The sequence below is a fragment of the Sturnus vulgaris genome, chromosome 13, assembly GCF_052056855.1.
Source record: "Sturnus vulgaris isolate bStuVul1 chromosome 13, bStuVul1.hap1, whole genome shotgun sequence".
Lineage (NCBI taxonomy): Eukaryota > Metazoa > Chordata > Aves > Passeriformes > Sturnidae > Sturnus > Sturnus vulgaris.
In genome coordinates this window covers 2941636-2960622 of record NC_142255.1, presented here as the reverse complement: position 1 = coordinate 2960622, position 18987 = coordinate 2941636, and the positions used below count along the sequence as shown (strand labels likewise).

Below are 18987 nucleotides of genomic sequence, written 5' to 3'. Positions count from 1 at the left end.
AACTACTGACTTCTCTCTGACTAGGAAGTGCTGTATATAAATTAATCCATCTTATTCATTCACAGAATAAAAGCTGTTAAGTATCTGAACCCACAAAATGTTAGCTTTAACATGCAAGCAGCCAGCCAGCTGACTCATTCATACCACAGTTCCAATGGGAAAGGTGGGCAAAATGTCTCCAATATATTTTTGCAATAGCAAGACATTATCCAAGTAATTTTGTTCAGGATGTTGTGATACACCTCCAGAAAATGTCAGGGCCAAAACTCTCCCATTCCAAGTGTAAATAAACTTTCCAAGCATCAACATTTTGTCTTCAGTACATTTTAAGCTTTAGAATTTTTATAATCACATCCCAAAGCCTGAGTCATTTCTGCTTTGCCATCAATGAAACTGTTCAAAGGCAGCAGCAGGAAGACTCAAAGATTGATTTCACAGATCATTGGTCCAGGCAGTGTTTGTAAACTGCTCACCCCAACCATGGAGAATTGCTAGGGCCTTGCAGATCGAAGGGAGACTCCAGATTAAAACTGATTTGAAACCTGAGGTTAGCCTGTCAGTTTTTCCTAAAAAAATCTTTAAAAGGAGTTCATTCTAAATGAGTCATATTAGCCCACACAAGCAAATCAGCACATTGTTCTGATTTCCCCTCCCTAAAATGCATCGTGTCCTCAGTACAATGCTACTGCACAAATAACTCGGGACTTGCCAAAAGCTACCATCAAGCTTTAATTACAGTAGTCCTATTTTGTATATTCTCAAATCAAACAAGAACTAAATCAGCCTGCTAAAAACCAGCCACTACTTCAAAATCTCCAATGAAGATTAAGAAATAAATCTCTGCAATAAAGCATTAGGCAGCTCAGAAAGAGCCTCATTTTCTTGCTTCAAGATAAGAGTGTGGTACACACATGAAAACTGCTGTGCAAAAGAAATTACAGAAAGCACCAATTAATTGCAACAAAGTATTTTAATGCAGGCCATTGCTATTAAATGTTTCAGACAATTTAACAGCATTTCCACTTTGCCTTTTTGGTTGCTCTTTTCAATTGATTCAGCTCCACAAGTGAGAATGTTTGCATTGTCAGTTTGTCACTGTCCGCATTTTGTTGAGAACGCTATGCCCAATTTCAGATTTCAGTATATTTCACAGAAGAGTTAAAAAAATGGAGGGTGCCTGTCATTCTGCCAGTCATTCTCATCTTATTAAGCTTTTGTCATGGCCTGACAATACAAAACGACTTGAATGCATTTTACTGTTTTGCAAGCAGACTGCTTTTATATATTCCATCATAAATGATGGAAAATGTGATCCTGAGGTCAACGAGGAAAACTGTAAAAATGAGGCTTCCTTCAGTCTCTGGCTTGGAGTTTAAAGGCAGGATCTTCCATGCTCTAAAAATAGTAAAAGTCTGTTTTAATCCAAAATTTCAATTTTTATATGGGAAACGAGCACCTAGATTAAATAATCTGAAAACTGAGCAACAAACCAAGCATCATCCCAAGTTCCCAAGTTTTTCCCATTGCTGAACAATACAGAAATTAATTCCAAAGATGACTCCCAAATCACATATTAAGTATTTGGCCATAAGCAAAGCAAATACTCATCAGCAGGTTGGACTGCAAGCTTCTGATATTCAAGGCAGCTCTTGCAGCTCCCAGAGAGAAATATTTGTAACTGGTAAAATGTGTGCTTGCTCTGAAGTGACTGTAACACATGACCTGGCATGTGCTTTGACAGCAACTTAGTCAAGAAAGATGACAATACAACAGAGTTACAAAAACAAAATACAGCAGTGCCAGGATAAGCCTTTGGAAATACAATTTGTGATGTAAAGCCATAAATCTTTAACATTCTAACTAAAGACTTGAAGCTTTTAGAAGCAGCAGCCTCACTGCTGAGGTTAGAAGACATTCCCATACTCTATTATGGCAACTAAATAAATATTTACCATGGCTCTTTTCAAAGGGCTGGGTTAGCAAAATGAGTAAGACCATGAGAGGGTTCTGGGTCCTCTTTTAAACACTAGAATAATTGAGTGCAGGCAAGCCAAGCTTTTAGTTCTCTTATTTGTAAAATCAGTAAATTATGGAGTTCTGGGTTTTGATAGGATTGACTTAAAAAGCCATTTCACTCTGTTGCCTCTCTGCTTCCAACACAGGCAGCTGGAATGCTGATTAAAAGTCTCCTCAAGTAGCACTTTAAAAGAAAAAATACTTTAGCAAACCAAAGTCCCAGCAAATTTCTGGAAAGATGAGCACTTCAGTCACACTCTCCAGACAGCAAAAAGTTTTTAAATCACCCCTATGTTCTACTGTACTACTCTGAAGATAAATATGGACTCTTCCCAAAACATGAATAGAGCAGAAGATTAAACACCACTTCCTAAGCCAGCATTAATAGCCACTTCAAACAAATATATATGCAAGATATATATATATATATGCACATGCAGATAAATCTGAGCAAAGACACACAACATTCTCAGGATGAAAACAAAAAATGTCTCCTCTTGGCATGAAATTTTGTACAACATATTTTCTCTTCAATAACACTAAGAAGTTGGTTTTGAGATATAAATATTTTTAAGCTGAAGCTTTCAGTGCAACATAATGTAGAATGATCACATTTGTCCAAATCTTTGTAGCCAAAGATATTTGCACAAAGTCCTCTTGAACTATTGACAGAAGTTTTACAGCTTAACTTCTACAAATATTAAAATGGATTACTCAGTAACTGTTTCCTATGAAACTATAAACTTATTTACACACATAAGATATGAAATCACAGAAGCTGGTGCATGGAAATGCCAGAACTGACTGGGCTGCAGAGCCAAACAACAAAATAAGCCACAGCACCTAAAATTGTTTCTGCCATTCAGGCACTTCTTTTCTCCACCCAAAAGACTTACTCTCTTTTCTAAGTGACTGCCTTTTTGTCAGATTCCAAAGCAGGTCCTTCAGCCCCGAGTTTGCTTTGTCCACCAGCCTTTAATTATGAGGTGAAAGAAGAAATAAAGTAGAGAAAATGAGTAATTTGAATACAAGTCCCAAAACCTAACAGCTTCCACAGTTTGTGCCAATGTTTTCTGCACAAAGCAATAATTTTATACAGAGCAAATTCTAATGATTTTGAATTCTATAAGTATTTAAGAAAATATTTTCTACTCAAAACACTGCAGTGTTAAGGCTCCCAAAGTTACAGAGCTAGAATAAAGGGAAATATATCAATTTTTACATGCTACAAGCAGCAAATACATTATGAATACAAATTAAAAACTTCTGGTCATGCTCAGAACTTAAAAATCTTAAACGTTATGTAACAAAAAGCACAAAGCTCAAGAGAGTTGCTCATCTGAAAAATATGAAAAAACCCCTTACAAAACAACGTATTTATTCCAACACATCTTAGAGAGGCAGAAGAGGCAATGTTCCCTCTGTGTGCACATTGCGTACAGCTTTTCTGAAAGGAAATGTTTAGCCCAGCTCCCAGCACATGCTGTGAGGCAGTGCAGACACACGAGGGTCACACCAATTAGCAAAGCAGCATTCAGAAAGAGTCTTCATCATGACATGCCTTCACTTTCCTCTCTCACAGTAAAATAAAGGCTTCCATTTCAGTATTTTTTTCTTATCTGAAGGCCAGATTGCTGATTTTTCAGGTGCAGCACGCTTAACTTCAAGGCTGACATCCCTTTTGTTCTCTGTATATTCATTGCTAAACGCTGCTGTGTGTGCACCCAAAGAGCACAGAAATGAGTTCATGTGGTTTACAGTGTGCTCCTTACCAGCCTGAGGAGGGCACTTCACTGTCCATTCTCCTGTTTTTCAAGCTCTCAATACAACTTGAGTCTAGCTCATCTCTCAAATTAATGAGCAGAGTGTCTTTTGTGTTCATCTCTCCTCTCTAAGCTCCATCACAAACCCACTGCCAAGAAAACAACAAGAATGTTCAAGAAAAACTTAGAGGTGCATCCAGCAGGGATGCAGGAGCTGCCCAAGCTTTGAGCTTTCCTCTGGCTGTCATTTTTCTGAACTTTGTAGCAGATTATGCAGCTGGGGAAGATATTTTACCCTGCATCACCCAATGAACATTTGTATGTCTGATACACATTTACCTGGCTTGCAGAACAATTATTCCAAGAAGTCATGGAAAAATAGTGATGGAAAAGAAACAGTGACCCATGTGGCAAAGTTAATTTAATGTAAGTAGCTGAAATCTATGGGTTTTAAAATACCCTAAGTTACAGACATTTGTCAACTGGCAGGTGAAAGCCAAAAAAAATTACAAAAAAGCAAGACCAACCAAACAAAAAACCCAACCCAGCTCTTGCCTCACATTCACAATAGGAAGGAAGCAAAGTTTTTAAATTATAACTGTTCCCATTTCATTTAAAACATCAGCTTGAATGGACAAGCATCTCACTCATCATCAGCAAGAGAAACCCAAGCAGCCACATCCCTCTGCTGTAGAGAGACTGAGGATGGGACTGTGCCCCTCTACACTGCTGACAGTGCTTGGAAAAGCAGAGCTTGCCTTGCTTTAGAAACTGATACTGATTTTCAATTATTTCACTTGTTCAGTCATTTTTTTATCCACAGTCCTGGTATTTGCATCCAACACAATCACTGCAGCTATGCATTGAGTACTGGTTGCTTATTTTTCCAATATATTTTCAAACTTCTATTGTAATCACTTGATTGAAAATGTACACCAACTCTTTCAGTCAGGAAAACACGAAAAAAATTCCATGTGTTATCTGTGCAATACAATTTTGTGACTATTGACTGAACTTATAACCCCGTCAGCAAGCTGTGCTTGCTGCTGAAGACAACAATATTCAATATATGGACTCCTATTTCCTCCTGTGTTCTATAGATCTCATTCTGGTTGGGTGTTTAAATACTTTTTAATGAAAGCACCCCAAGTGAGCTTTCTGTGTAGACAGACCAATATTTAATATGCAAAGAACTGCAGAAACTGAACTCCAGGGGGAAAACTCAATTATGTAACATTTGATATATTAAATCTAATTCCCACTTATTTTAATGCTGTTGCCTTGCTATATCACCTGTTTACTGTTATTTCTCCTAAGAGTTACTAGTGTATGCATGAACCTTCCAGCTGCCCCAGCAGTTGTGCAGGAATATTTTAGAAAATACCATTATTCCACAGCATTTCCATCATCCCCTCTGGGGGGACTGAGCAGAACACCCTGATAACCTGTGCTGGTTATCTTTTCCACCATGTTTCTGTACAACACTGCTTCTCACTCTGCAAATTTGGATTCAAAAGGTCTGTCTGTTGCTATCTCCATCGTTCAGGAACAGCACTGTTGATTTACACTGATAAACAAAGATAATGTACAACCATAAGCAATGAAGTTAATTTGCAAAGGACACAGTGGGGAAAAAAGCCTGCAATGCTATCACTATTATGTACTGCAGAGAAAAATTACAGCCTTGTGGGAAAAAAAAAAAAAAAAGACGAGAGGTGAGAACTGGGCACCTTTTTATGCAGCACTTCTTGCTGTTTCCAACATTATGCAATCCAGTATGATTTGCAGTTGTGTACGTAAAGAATGTATTTACTGAAGCCCCTTGTGATGCTGATGGCAATAGCCATCAGAAAGGAACCTGATTCAGCTCCTCTCTTTGAAAGCAACAAACAAACACTTCCCACACTCCAGCAAGCAGAACAACAGAGAATTATGCAGAACACAGGAGAACTCACCACGACTAAAGCTCCAGTGAGGTTGAGGAATCTCCATCTAAACCACTCTGCAATCTCACCCCAATGCTGTCACAGGAGGTTTTTCATGGCAACTGTAACTAACAGTGTCTATCAGCTGCTGAAAACAGGTACTTTGTGTACCAGAGAGCAACACTCCTCCTGATGCACCTGTGACCGAACAACCCGACTGCAAGAACCACCTTTGGAGGAGATTTGCTGCTGCTCTGAGAAGATAAGTGAGTTAACCTGCGAGGCAGCACGACCCAGCAGCCTGCCTGCCAACAGGTCCTCGGAGCAGGATGCCAATGAGGGAACAGCACAGCTCCCGGGGTTAATGAAATACAGGGCAAGCTCCGAGCTCTGCTTCCACTGACATTTTCTCTCCCAGGGATGCTGCTGCCTTTGCTGCACACAAAATACTTAGCAGGCAAAATTCAGAGGCACGGGAGCCTCAGAGAGCTTTGCCCTAACACGCCTTCGTTTTCTGTGCTTCCCCAGCAATCTTCTCCAGCCAAAAGTACTGTCCTTAAATCGGGCTCTGTCTCTGCAATAACACTTTCAATTTTTTGTTGTTACAATCAAAAGGTATGTTACTGACAGCTTCATTAGCAGCAGGGCAGGTCTGAGACTTCTTGCTAATAATCTGATATTCCCAATTAAAAAAAATAATAAAAATCACGGTATGAAAATAGAATTTTACATCTCTAAAGCTCTAAAACAGTCAGCATTTTTGCGTTGGATGTGTGTTTAACACCAAGTTCAGTGAATTCTTCCACTGACTACAACATACCACAAGCTGTTGCACAATCACAGCATGTGTAAATGATCACACTGGCAGCTTTCATGTGCCCCCCACTCTCTCCATCTTTACTAGGAGCTGTCTCCCTGCTTCTAAAAACTGAGAATGCCTACAGTTTACAGAATAAAAGTCATTAAATAAACTATCTCCTCCAAAGATCATTCCAAATGGCAGGAGTCACGCTCCTTAACCATATAGTTACAGACTTAAAAGTCTCAGACTGGGGAATATTGTGCAACCTGTTTTTAAGGAAAACTACCCAATCCTGATGAGGAAGGCCCAGAAGGACAATTAGCAAGGTTTAAAGCAAATGGAAAAACAATTACACAACATGACTTACTCCCCCATGGAAAACTCCTGAACCAATATTTATTCTCTCTGAGCTTGTATATATTTGCATTAAACTTCAAACTTTATTAAAGCAATATTGATGTAATTTTGAGCCTTTAGAGAGGGGATCAGTGATTTTACAGGATGCCAAACAGGCTAAAAGGCCGTTCTGCAGAAGACTATTTATTTGGGGCTAAAACAAGACAGAGAGAAAAGCAGAACTGAGAGGGAAAAGGTGCTAAAAGAAAAAAAAAAGTTACCCAAGGACAGCTTCAGCTCCAGAGGCACTGAAATTTGAAGTGTCTCTATCACCTTCAGACACACGTGCTTCTGAATTTCCTGGCCAATTTGGGGGAAGATGACATTTTTAAAACTGTTCTTCCTTTTTCTTGCTTCACCACAAAAGCCTCCAGAAAGGACACCAACAAGTACAAAAGCAGAACAATGATACTCTGAGGAAATTTGGCAGCTGAGACAACAATAAGAGCATCTGTGATATGTACAGAGACTTGTGCTAAGAGGGAGTAGACATCAAGTCAGTGTGGAAGGATGTCTATATTTGTTCATGTTTATAGTGGAAGATTTAAATGTCTTTTAAATGTGTTTGAAGGCTTTTCTGACAGTAAGACCCTCGGAGCTGGAAGACTGGATATAAATATATACATGCAGAATTTACATCTCAGACTGTCTTCTTCCTCTGGGGAGCTCTGCAGAGAGGCCTGTGTAAATACAGGCATGCATCCAAGAGGGAACATTTTAGGATTGAGATCAGTTTTACAAAAACATGGAAGGTCAAACTGTGAACACTAAACAGCTTCCTACAGAACCTCTAGCCAACAATACAATAACCCAAATCTGCCTGAACACCAATAATGTTGCTTTGGCAAATTCTCTGCTAGTAGCAGTATTTTCTGAAATAGCACTAACTTTATCAAGTCAGTGATCTTACTTTTTTAGCACCACACTGAACTGGCATCTCAGACAAGATGTTACTAAAACAAGTATTGCTAGAAGCCTACAATGTTTAGCCTGGCATGATTTTTATCCGTTTGTTTACTGCAATTTCAAAAACTTTGCTAAAAATGTCTCCTGCAGTCAACAGTGACTGCATTAAGACAGTTGAGCACTTTTCAGCATTTATGTTTAAGCACATTTAAGGCTTTTTAACTGAAATATTGCTTTTAAGGAAAAGTTGGGATAAAGTCTACAAATGGAAAGATTTTTAAACTATTTTTCCAGATAATATTTATATATTTTTGCACTTTATGTGGATAAAATACATTTCCCCCCATTTCCCCAGAACCAAAGACTTAAAAAAGGAAATCCATTACAGACTGATTACAAAACACTTCTCTAAGTGGTACGGTTTAAAATTGGGTTTGTCCTCAACCTGCACAGCAACACGTGATTACTAGGAGGAGATAAATGATCAATGAGGATCCCAGGGGTTCTGAAATCCTGTTCTTGTTGTCATCTGAACAGACAAACCCAAAAACATTTATGGTAAAACCACTTTGTAACTTAGTGAGTTAACATGGTAACTTTTGTAATAGCTGATGGGGTCTCAAAATAAATTCAATTCAAAGAAGGTGACCTCAGAGTTACAACCACTGTGTAGTTTTCCTCTATCCACATTTTGCACTATCAGGCAATCTCAAATCAACTCAGTCCACTTAAAGAGATGTGAGGAAAGAAATTGCTTGAGTCACTCAGCTACTTATCTATCTCCGGCAAAAGGAAAACTGAAAATTTCTTACACAGTTGATAATTTCTGCTTATGATTTGGAAAACACAGAGCCCACAGTGCTAAACCACAATTTATGGAAATTGCAGCTCAAATATTGGACAACTTGTTAGAATTGTTACCAAGTAAAACCAAGCCATTTATCCTTGTCACTACTGTCGCAGAAATTCAAAAGCTGTCACAATCTCCTCAGTGTGCACTGTTGACTTGCTCCACTTCACTCTGCTTTAAAACATTGAAAGTCAACTAGCAACTCTTACTCCAGTCTGCAGCCTGTATTTTTCCACTCTAGATTTAAAACTATATGGTAATGGAAATTCTGCATTATTGTGCTGATCCATATGAAACAATGGAAGTATTTCAGCCTTAGGCCAAAGTAAATGCCAGTGCAGCTCCTGGTCCTTACACAGAGCTGTGTGTGGGAGCACAGGAAGGTGGGAAGGCTGGTACTGCCACCAAAGGCTCTGCAGACAAGGTCCCTGCACCAGCCTGCCACCAGTAACACACCCACAGAATGTGCTCCATCCATCCATCCCTCCAGGTATCAGCATGGAGAACCCAAAGCCTTTTCCTATGGGTCTGGGGCTACACATCTCCAAAATCCGTGGTACTTTACATACACAGAGAGTGGAATCTCCTTCACTGGTGTTTTCTGGCTGCCACTAACAGCCAGTAAATTCTACATATGGCTGCAAATAACTTGAGATTCTCTCTCTGAACTTTGCTTCAACTACTAAGCCAAAACATGTTCTACAGATCAGTATTTTTGTACTCAAAGTAGGTTTAAAACATCTGGAGGTGCTAATAGCAGAAAGATAAGAAAGTCACATTTTTAGTTTCCCTGTCAGGTGTTTCCTTTCACACCAAGGTATTCCACAACCTTCTCCGTGCTCTCCAGCACCGTCTCCTCGTCACAGCCGGGGAATTTGCATTTCAATGGGCTGCCCGGAGCCCAGTGTCAGCTCTGACACAGCGCCTGCACGGGAGGGAGCAGCTCGGCAGGATTCCTGGGCAGGATTCCTGGGCAGGATTCATTCCTGGGGAGCTGCAGCAGCACAGGAAGTGGGAGCAGCGTGGAGCTGCCAGGGACAGCCCTCAAATCTCGGGGGGACCTTTGGGGCTCTCTGCTCAGGGGCTGGGCAAGAGAGGCTCCAACAGGCTCACACACAAAAAAAATAAAAATAGAGAAAAGACTATTAACACCGCCTGAAACTCAATCTCATCAGAACAAGAGAAGCCGTGACAAGGACAAAAGCTTCACGTCCCTTCTGAGAGAAGGGCAAAGGGATGGGAGAGTGTGATCCCAAACCGGGATGAGGGGCAGCCAGAGGGAAAAGGGAGCCTAAGAGCAAAGACTAAACAGGAAAAGGAAAGCAGACACACAGGAGTGTAAATTCAGAAACAAGGTAAAGAAAAATTTACAGCTTGTTAACTTGGAGTAAGCTTTTCACATACATATTTTTCCAAGCTCGGTACAGAAGGTTAAGAGTAATTGTCAATGTCTGTGACCCTAATCAATAGATTACAACAGTTATCCTAATATTTTACTATTATGTTTAGGGGGAAAAAAAACCCCAACATTTATGAGTCATTTAGCCAAATAGCATCCCCCTTTATTTTTATTTAAATGACTAATTCTAACCAATTCCTTTACTTGGAAAGTAAACAGGAAAGAATACATATGTTAGTAAACATGCCTAGAAATGAATTTGCTAAAGAGCTGAAAAGTCAGAAACACAAATTACCCAAGAAGTTGAACCGGTATTTTGTCTCTTTGCTCTCTCAACAAGACAACCATAAGATTTGGAGATACGTAGGAAATGCGGTTCCTTCAAGCTAACTATATGCTCTAAAGTAGAAGGAAATGCAAACATTGCATCCATTTCGCTGGGTGAAAGTGCCTACCTGCAGCCAGGCCAGGCAGCAGAGTCAGCTGGTACCTCCTGTGAGGCTCAGGAATCACACCCTACCTGCCACTGCTGTTCAGGTGAGGAAGGTGTAGTTGAGCCAAAGGGATCTGTCCAAAAAGGTAATTTAGGAAGTCTGTAAATTAAGTTATCTACATGGGATATCCTAGCAATAAGGTAAAGTCATCAAGAAATGAATACATAAGATTAATCATGGAAAGTTACTCATGGAAAAACTGGTAATTCCTTCTTGCACAGTTCTGTATTTTAGAGAACAGAATGAAGTTTTCCTGAAAACACACTGAGCAGTAACTCTGCCAGGAAGATGCTTCATCTGGATAAAGCATCTTAACTACTTTACAGACACAGCCTTTTAAGCCAGTATGAAACTAGATTAAGAGCTCTAACAATCCAAACAACCAAATAAAATCTCCACAAGTACTTGCTGCTCTTGCTACACCCCTGGATTCAGACTGTCTAGAGGAGGTTGTAAGTCAAACAAAAGTCACACAGAAGGAAGTACATCCAGTTTGTCACGAAGATAGTTGCTCAGCTGGCAATTTTAAACAAGTTAAAGTAAACTTTCTAACTATAGAACCTAATTATTGGAATTCCATAAAGTCTTGGTTCCTAAAACAACTGCGTGATCTTGCCTTCCTGCCCATATATCTCCGCATATTATTTCTTCCGTAAATATCCGGGAATAAAGTATTTTAGCAGACATTAGACAGCCTTTAAGCCACAGCGAGTAAGGGGAAAAACTTTCGAGGCACTTACAAAGCCATTAAACGACAATGAACTCCACAAAAGTAAATGGCAAAGACCTAAAGCAAACAGAAATTGTGCTCCCTGAGAAGGAACCCCTATTAAATTCGAGGTCAGAGATCCACCAGACGACGTTCACCGTTGCCCCTGTGCTCACCTCGGAGCAGCCTGGCCATCAGCTATCAGCCGCTCCACAAGTAACAGAGCACTGCAAAGTGTTCGCACCGCTTCACTTCTGTCCCAGCGCAAATCCCAGCGTTCCCAGCCCAGCCTCAACTTCACCCGCAATAAAAACTGCTCAGCAGCCCGACCCACCTACAAATCCGACATAACCTTCGAGAGAAAAGACCGAGAGAACGGAATGCAGCTACACACGTACACGCTAACACGTAAAGCTTTTCAAGTCAGTAATTCCTACTAATAACAGAGCAGGGACAGAGCCCCGGCAGGAGCAGCATCCACCTGGCACCCGGAGCGGCTTTATCCCGGGAAATTCCTCGAAGGTGTCAGCGCGGCGGCAGGCGCTCCCCAGCAGGGCGCGGGACCGCGCCGCACGCTCCCAGCCGCGCTGCGGGCTCGGGCAGCGCCCGGAGCTGCCGGCGAGCACCCGGGGGCCCCGCGCCGCCACCGGGGGCCAGGGCGCTGCACGGCCCCGCGGGGGCCCCGGCGCGGCTGCCGGCGCCAGACGGGCTCTGCGGGCGCCGCTGCGACCGGGACCGCGGCGGGGCGAGGGGAGCCGGGGGGAGCCGAGGGGACGGAGTGACGGGCAGGCGGCGGCTGCGCCCCGCCGCCCCCCCGCGCCCCGCCGGAGCCCTGCTCGCTACCCCCGCCCGCGGCCCCGCTGAGGAAAGCTGACCGCCGCCGCCCCCCGGCCTCCCCTCACGGCGTGAGAGGCTGGCACCCCCTCCCGCTCCTCACCTGGCAAGGGCTCCCAGGCCCCGCGGCGCCTCCCGCGGGGAGGCAGCGGCTGCGCCCAGCAGGCTCCGTGCGGGCTCAGGCTCCCGTTCCCGCCGGGCCCCGGCGAGGACGCGGCTCCCGGGACGGGGCTGCGACCGCCGCGCCCGCGCGCAACAACCAACTCCGGGCGCCGCCCCCCGCGCGCGCACCGCGGAGGGAGGCCCCGCCCCTCGCTCGCCCATTGGCTGCGAGCGGAGAGGGGGCGTGGCGCCACTGCGGGGCGGTGCGAGGCTCTTGGGCGGCCAGTGAACCCGCCGCGAGAGTACTACAACTCCCGGCGTGCACCGCGCGCGGCCCTTTAAAAGCGTACAGTCGGCTCGCGCGCGTGTGTAGAAAAAGCGTGTGCTTCCGCCTACGGTGGCGAAGTAGTCCCGCTGCGCGGTTTGAGCTCCAGCCCCGCTCTGGGCCGCTGAGGGGAGCGGAACGGTGGGCGCTGGCCCAGCAGTGCTCTCGGCTTGGTGGAGCCTTCCCTCGAGGGGCTCCTCTGGGAAAGGCGAGAGGGCCGCGCTGAGGCGGGAGCGGAAGGATCTGAGCAGGCGTGGTTGTAAAGTGACCGTGCGCGTGCGGGAGGCGCGGCGGCTGCGCGGGCTGAGGGGACCCGGCTGAGGGGACGCGGCCACCCCCGGCGACCCCGGCCCTGCGCGGGAGCCGCCGCCGGCAGGTCAGTAGGGACGGCCCTGGACCCTCCGCCCCTCTTCGGCCGCGGCGGGCAAGGAGCCGGCGGGCGGCTGTGGGAGCTGTGGCCCGCCCGTGAGGGGGGCTGGGGGGCGCCGCCGGAGCTCACGGGGGGTGAGGGGGAAGAACCGGATGACGGTCTAAGTGCTCGGCTTTTGATGTTCTCCATTATATATATCTTTTTACGGTTCCCCCAAAGCGGTATTTCACGGCTCCTTAGTTGTATTTATTTGTCCTTTCTACAGGTCCACTTAATGTTCCCTTGTCAAGCAGGTGATTTATCATAGCTCTTTTCTAATAGCTCTGTCCAGGTTTCCACGTTCAGTTCTTTATACCTGGGGAACTAAGTCTCTTATTTCGAGGTGGTAAAAAGCCCCGACCTTGTGGTTGAAGACAGCGGGGCCATGTGCCCTGTGAGGCGCCATTCATTCCAATCCTCTGGAAAAGCAGCGCTAGAGTGAAAAGGAGGAAGGCCAGGGCAAATATAAATAAAAGAGCTCCTGCTCTCTGCAGCAGTGGCCTCCAACATTTTTGGCTGCCCGTGTTTGTAAGTAAAGAACACTTTTCGCCATACATCTCTCATGTATATAAATTTATTGAATTATCAGTTATATACAGGTAGTACTGTACGGGTATATATGTTATAAAATATACTCAGACATGGAAATTGAGAAATGATAAGGCAAAAATGAATTAGACAGTATTTTAAAACATTATTTCTTAAAGCTGCGAGAAACCATAGCTTTTTTATTTGCCTTGGGTGTGACCCCCTTGACCACATTTGTAGCACGTGCATGTTATTCTGAAGTGATCATTCTTAGCTTCTTAATAATGTAAGCAAGTTGCTGATGAAAACAAATAATTTATTTTTCATCGGTTTTCTTTTTTAACCCTGGTCACATGTGTAGAGGCACAACCTATTTGAAGATAGTGAAATGCTGGTTTACCTTCTCTTGGCTTTTCTCACACCTGTATCATATGTTTGTTAGAAGGGATGAGATATTCAGTATTTCTAGAACTCTATCACTCGGTGGCAAGTACTGTAACTTCAGAGTTCAGGAAATTGAGGGAAGTGGTAATTTTTTTTTTTCTGTCCTTAGAAACCTGGCATGTCTTGAAAGAGAAGCTGAGAAGTTTGGCTTAGAAATGGTGTCTAAAACAGAGTATTTGGATTACACTTTAAAATCCTAAGTTAACTTTTATACAGGATCGTAGCAATTTTCAAAACAGAAAAATGAGAGATGGTGCGATCTGACCACACTGTTTTGGTTGTAAGTGGAATTTTTGTTCCTTTAGTTGCCCGTGGTGGGGCACACAGAGGGTATGTGGTGATAACCTTTCATGGCTCAGGAAAGGGAAAAGAGAGTTGTGTTCCTTTAGTAGCTGAGGCTTGGCTCTAGTCCTGTGTGCCTGACTGTTAGAAGGGGACACTAACAATTTCTGGCGCTTTGCAATGAAGCAACCACAAGGAGAGAGATTCTCACTGTTTTCCACCTTCTGCTCTTGCAGGGCCAAGCTCAGGCTTCCTGTGTATGGATGGCCAGGACTGCCCCGAGAAGGGAGAGGTGCTGATTTCCCTGTGCTGCTGGACGCCAGAACAAAACTGTGAGTTGTGGTTTCGATTGTATCCCATCAGGGTGTTACTCTAATTATCAGAGCACAGGAATGGAGAAAACTGTGCACTAACGTGCTGGGGTTAACTTTGTAACCTTTGTTGGTGTGTGTTGCCAATGTACTTAAATAAAGGGTCACTCGGTACCCAGGTGTGCTCCATTGGCAAGGTGTATCTGCCACAGCAGCTCAGCCTTCCGTGCCAATTGCTTCTCCTCCACTAAATAGGAAGTATTTTAGGACCAGTTCTTCAGTGAGATTTTTCTCAAGCTTACAGGCTCATACAAGTTTCTGAATTCTTGCTGTACTTCTTGCCCTCTCTAGGCTGTGGGTGAGAAATTAAAGTATTGCTCACCATTGCTGCAGTGTGCATAGAGCTGTGCTTGTTTTTTTTGAGTGTTGTGGCATGTGCTGTGAGGAATTGTTAGACACAGGTGAAGCAGCTGCACTTAAAATAACAGAGACACTCTTGGTGGTGATCTGTGGGAGAGATGAGTGGCTCAAGGGAGCATGCCTTTACAATTTTGAGGACAGTAGGTGAGTACAGAAAGGTTGTCTTTTTTTTTTCCAGTTGTTCATGTACCTTTAATAAAATGCTGTTTCAATCTATAGTGAATTGGCTTGGGAGTCCCAAAATGAAGTTAAGTTCTGCATTTCTTTTAGCTTTTTTGTTTTTTACTCCATGATTTTCCTTAGCAAGAGAGGGGGAATGTTTCTTTTGTTCGTGGGAGCTGTTAAACTTGTGCTATTTCTAAGACAAGAAGAGTGACCAATAAAAGCCCTTCAACACTAAGTGCTCACGAGGTATGAATTGCTAAGTGTGGTTTGTTTTCAGGAACCACTGTTTTTTTCAGGGGATTAGTCTATGGAAGCAGGTAAGGCTAGCTGATGGCTATTTGAAATACACAGTCAAGTGGTAGCTAACGCTTTTCTTAGTAATATATATGTGAAATACAGAATCAAGTGATAGCTAAGGCTTTACTGATGTAGGCCATGCTCTGCAATGTTGGCCATGTTGTGTTGTTGTCTGACTCCAGGAGTGGCTTCTTCCTGTCCAGTGGCATCAGCAGCACAGCTCTTGGCTCTGGTGGCAGCTGTTAGTTTTTACTGGGAGTTGGACTCATGGTCCCCGTGGGTCCCTTCCAAATCAGCACATTCTGTGATTCTGTGGTGCAAACCTTTAGTCTGCTACTGGGCCTTGAATTCTGAGGGCAAAACAGATCTGAGTTTGTGCATGCACTGCCAGTGGGACAGGTCTGGTGATAAGCATTTTATTGCCAGACTGGTCTGTTTTAATCTCTTGCATAATGGGATTGTTGGGATGTATATGGTAAAGCTATTTGTATGCACATTAATCCCACAGAGGAGTAATTCTTATTAAAGGAATAACTTGCATTGTTCATAGCTGTTAGGGGCAAAGCTGAGACTGACATTTGATTTCTGGAGGTCTGCTTGATACCAGTTTGACAAGGACAACTTCTGATGAATTGCAGCTACAGCTACTTTTGAATTACTTACTTTATTTGGGAGAAATCTTCATTCTGTGATACAGGGAAACAAAACCACCTCACTGGAATACCTGAATTTCTTCAGAGTTGTAAATTTATTAGGAAATCTTCCTTGTTCCTTGACCTTACTTTTGCAAGTTCTGATGTACTTGGGAAAAAAACTTGTCTTTCAGAAACATTAGGAACATTATTGGCTGGAGTGTTTTAATAGTAAATATGCTAAAAGGAGGCTGTGCTGTGTTGTTTTCCAAGAGGGCTTATTAATGATTTTAATCCTAGAAACAAATAATCCTGCACTGTTTTGCAGGGGACTGTGGCAACAGCTGACTTTGGCTGACTGATTTCAGTCTTTTGGACCATACATCTTACCTGGTGTACAGTGAATTGCAAAATAAACCTCATATTTCATTGTTTCTGAAATTCTTATGACTTGGATTGTTTATTCTGTTTCTTCACATAAAAAGGAATGTAAATCTTAGCCATTGGGACGTGCCTTTTGTGCATCGTGGCTGGGAGAAGTAATGAGGGGAGCAGTGGGCACCCTTAACCTGCAGTTCAGGACACTGTGGTAGCATGGAAATGGCAAAGGGTGGTTTAGCCACAAGCTTGAGTGGCAGAAGGCTTTGTTGCTGACAACAAAAATGTGTGAAATGCATGAAAGAATGAGGATAGTCAAAGTGTTGGTTATTAGTTGACTTCAAGAGGCTTAAGACCGGCAGGATTTATTTCTGTATCCTTTTTTCTATTTTTTTCTTCCCCTAACAAGTGCAAAACACAGATGATTTCTCAGCAATTTAGTGAATTAACAGGGGAAAAATCTACTTTTGTTTTTTTATTGTGTTCAAATACGAAAAGATGATCAATTCCTAGCTTTAATTATATGGTGGTATCTGAGGGATTGTTTGCAGCCAAAAGAAATTCAACAGTTTTCAACTGCCCTTCAAAATGTCATCTGTAGAACTTGCCAGGCTTTGTTTGGAGGGGTTCTCAGCCTCCAAACTATCATTTAACCAAATGGTGGTTAAAGCAGGTCTGACTTAGCTGTGTCTGTTCTGTAGTTCCTTTTATTTTTGTGTTTGTTCCTTAAGAAATAAACTATTTGTTCCTCTTGGAATTCCCTTGGCTGCTGTTTTGAAGCCTTGGATGTAAGGTGGTGTGTTTCTTCTTAACTTTGGAGTATTGTTTGCTGAAATCTAATAATTGACAAGACATCTAGTAATGGAAATGAAAAATTTTGGGAGAATGGACTTCGTGTAAGAATAGGGTAAGTAATCTCAGGCTGCTGTCTGGGCCTTAATTATATGTTCATCAAAGTTTGACTTTCTGGTGTGACAGAATTAGTGTCCCATACCAGTATTGAGGGTGTGCTGTGCCTGACAATATGTGGAGTGTGTCAGTCTCTGGAGCTGGAAAAGCAGTGGAGAGAGAGCTGTGGCAAAACAAGTTCTGGTAATAGCATGAGACTGTACAGGGGAGAAAAGAGATCAACACCAAGCCAAGTACTGGAAACAGTAAACTGTGAATCCTCTCTCACACTTTGAAATCTGGAGTTTGCTAACATTGCTTTTCTGCCAGGAAAACTGGGGAGTGAGGAGGGTGTTCCCAGTGCAGGATAATGGCACGTGGAGGTGAGAGAAAAAACCTTGGAGTGCAGTGGAGTTTTAGGGGTATTGTTTCCTTGCTTGTATCCTAAACATTTCCCCTGGGTACAGTGCTGCTCTTGTGCCCCAGTTTTCCCTGTCTTACTTTAAGAACAGTCTGCCTTGTTTGAATTCTCACTTATCCAGGACATTGACAAAGACATCTTTTGATAACTAAAGGGTAAAAAAGTAAGACTTACTGAAGTAGGATATTCCATTTAAAGCTACCATCTCTTCAAATACGCAAGCATCTTGTTGGAATATCTCAATAATCACCAATTCTGTGGGATTTCTAGAGCAGAGGAGCAAATCTTCAGTCTCCAAAAGTCCTCAAGTATAGGCATATTGGAATGCATTTTTTCCCAGCCCTGACATCTAGTCAGTAACTATCATAGGTAACCCACTAAAACCTTTTGGAGCAGAGTGCTGGCTCGGGGTGCATTTACTGCAGTATGTTTTAGCTGCTACTGCACATGACTCATGCTGCTGCTGAAATGAAATTGAGATAACCAATATTTGACTAAATCCTCACTGTTTCAATATGTGGCAAACATGACAGAATAGACTCCAACTGCTCTTTCCTGAGCTTAAGATAAGAAATTGCTGCAATTCTTGTAAGATATGACAACCCAGTATAATAAATAATAATAAGAAATTAATCAGAATTGTAGAATTGAAGTTATTTTTCCAGACTTACTGGGAAGAATCTCATCTTTCATCAGGAGAATAAATGTTTTGCTTTAGATTGGAAAGGGGGGGGGGGAAAAAGTCATGTCAGTTTATAATATAATCCTAATTTTTTTCCAGTAATCAAATTTTGTCCCACTTAAGACTATTTTGGGGCCCTCTGTTACTGGAATAGCTTCAAATGTTCTTTGTTTCTGGCAGCAGTAGAATTTTTGGGAGGGCTGAATGGCAGCCTGTGGAGTTACAGCAATGTACATCACTAACTCCTGCCTGTGTTACTCACATCCCTTTTTCCTCTGCCAGCTGCTTATTGGATCCTTTGCTGAGCCATTTCACCCTTTCATTTGGCATAAACTAGTTTGGTAAATGAACGAACTGCTCTTCTGTTTCTTCAGCATAATGAACCACCGTGTGATTTGCCCAGGGAACAGGTGCCAGGCTGAAAGATGATGCTCTGGGAGTAGTTGGTAGCTCAAGAGGCTTGGGCTGCAGTGAAACCGTAGCCTTAGGCAGTGGACAGCTGGTGTCTGCACCTTCCAGCAGCTGGCTTGTCTTCATGCAGGCATGAAGGACCTTTCTGGATGCTTCTCTTGATATCTTGTGAAAACTACAGCCCACTGCTGGCAGAAT

General features: G+C 43.0%; 2 protein-coding genes across 8 annotated transcripts in view; one reads left to right on the top strand and one right to left on the bottom strand.

The window, feature by feature from the left end:
• PEAK1 (pseudopodium enriched atypical kinase 1) overlaps positions 1–12309 on the bottom strand; it is a 107796-nt gene extending 95487 nt beyond the window's left edge. For 2 of the 5 annotated variants that reach the window (XM_088172339.1, XM_014879165.2), the window contains exon 1: positions 12198–12309. The gene's annotated coding sequence lies outside the window, so the exon portion shown is untranslated. Of the gene's footprint in view, positions 1–2912; positions 2970–10512; positions 10628–12197 lie in introns of those variants that run through there. The other 3 variants (XM_088172343.1, XM_088172341.1, XM_088172340.1) reach the window with 3 other exon arrangements.
• A 453-nt stretch (positions 12310–12762) lies between these two features.
• Positions 12763–18987, top strand: part of HMG20A (high mobility group 20A) — a 38217-nt gene continuing 31992 nt past the window's right edge. The window contains exons 1-3 of one of the 3 annotated variants that reach the window (XM_088172337.1): positions 12829–12897; positions 13213–13458; positions 14421–14516. Coding sequence is in view for 1 of the 3 variants with exons in the window: in XM_088172336.1 (XP_088028462.1) it covers positions 14365–14516 (152 nt within the window). In the remaining 2 variants the exon portion in view is untranslated. Of the gene's footprint in view, positions 12898–13212; positions 13459–14223; positions 14517–18987 lie in introns of those variants that run through there. The other 2 variants (XM_088172338.1, XM_088172336.1) reach the window with 2 other exon arrangements.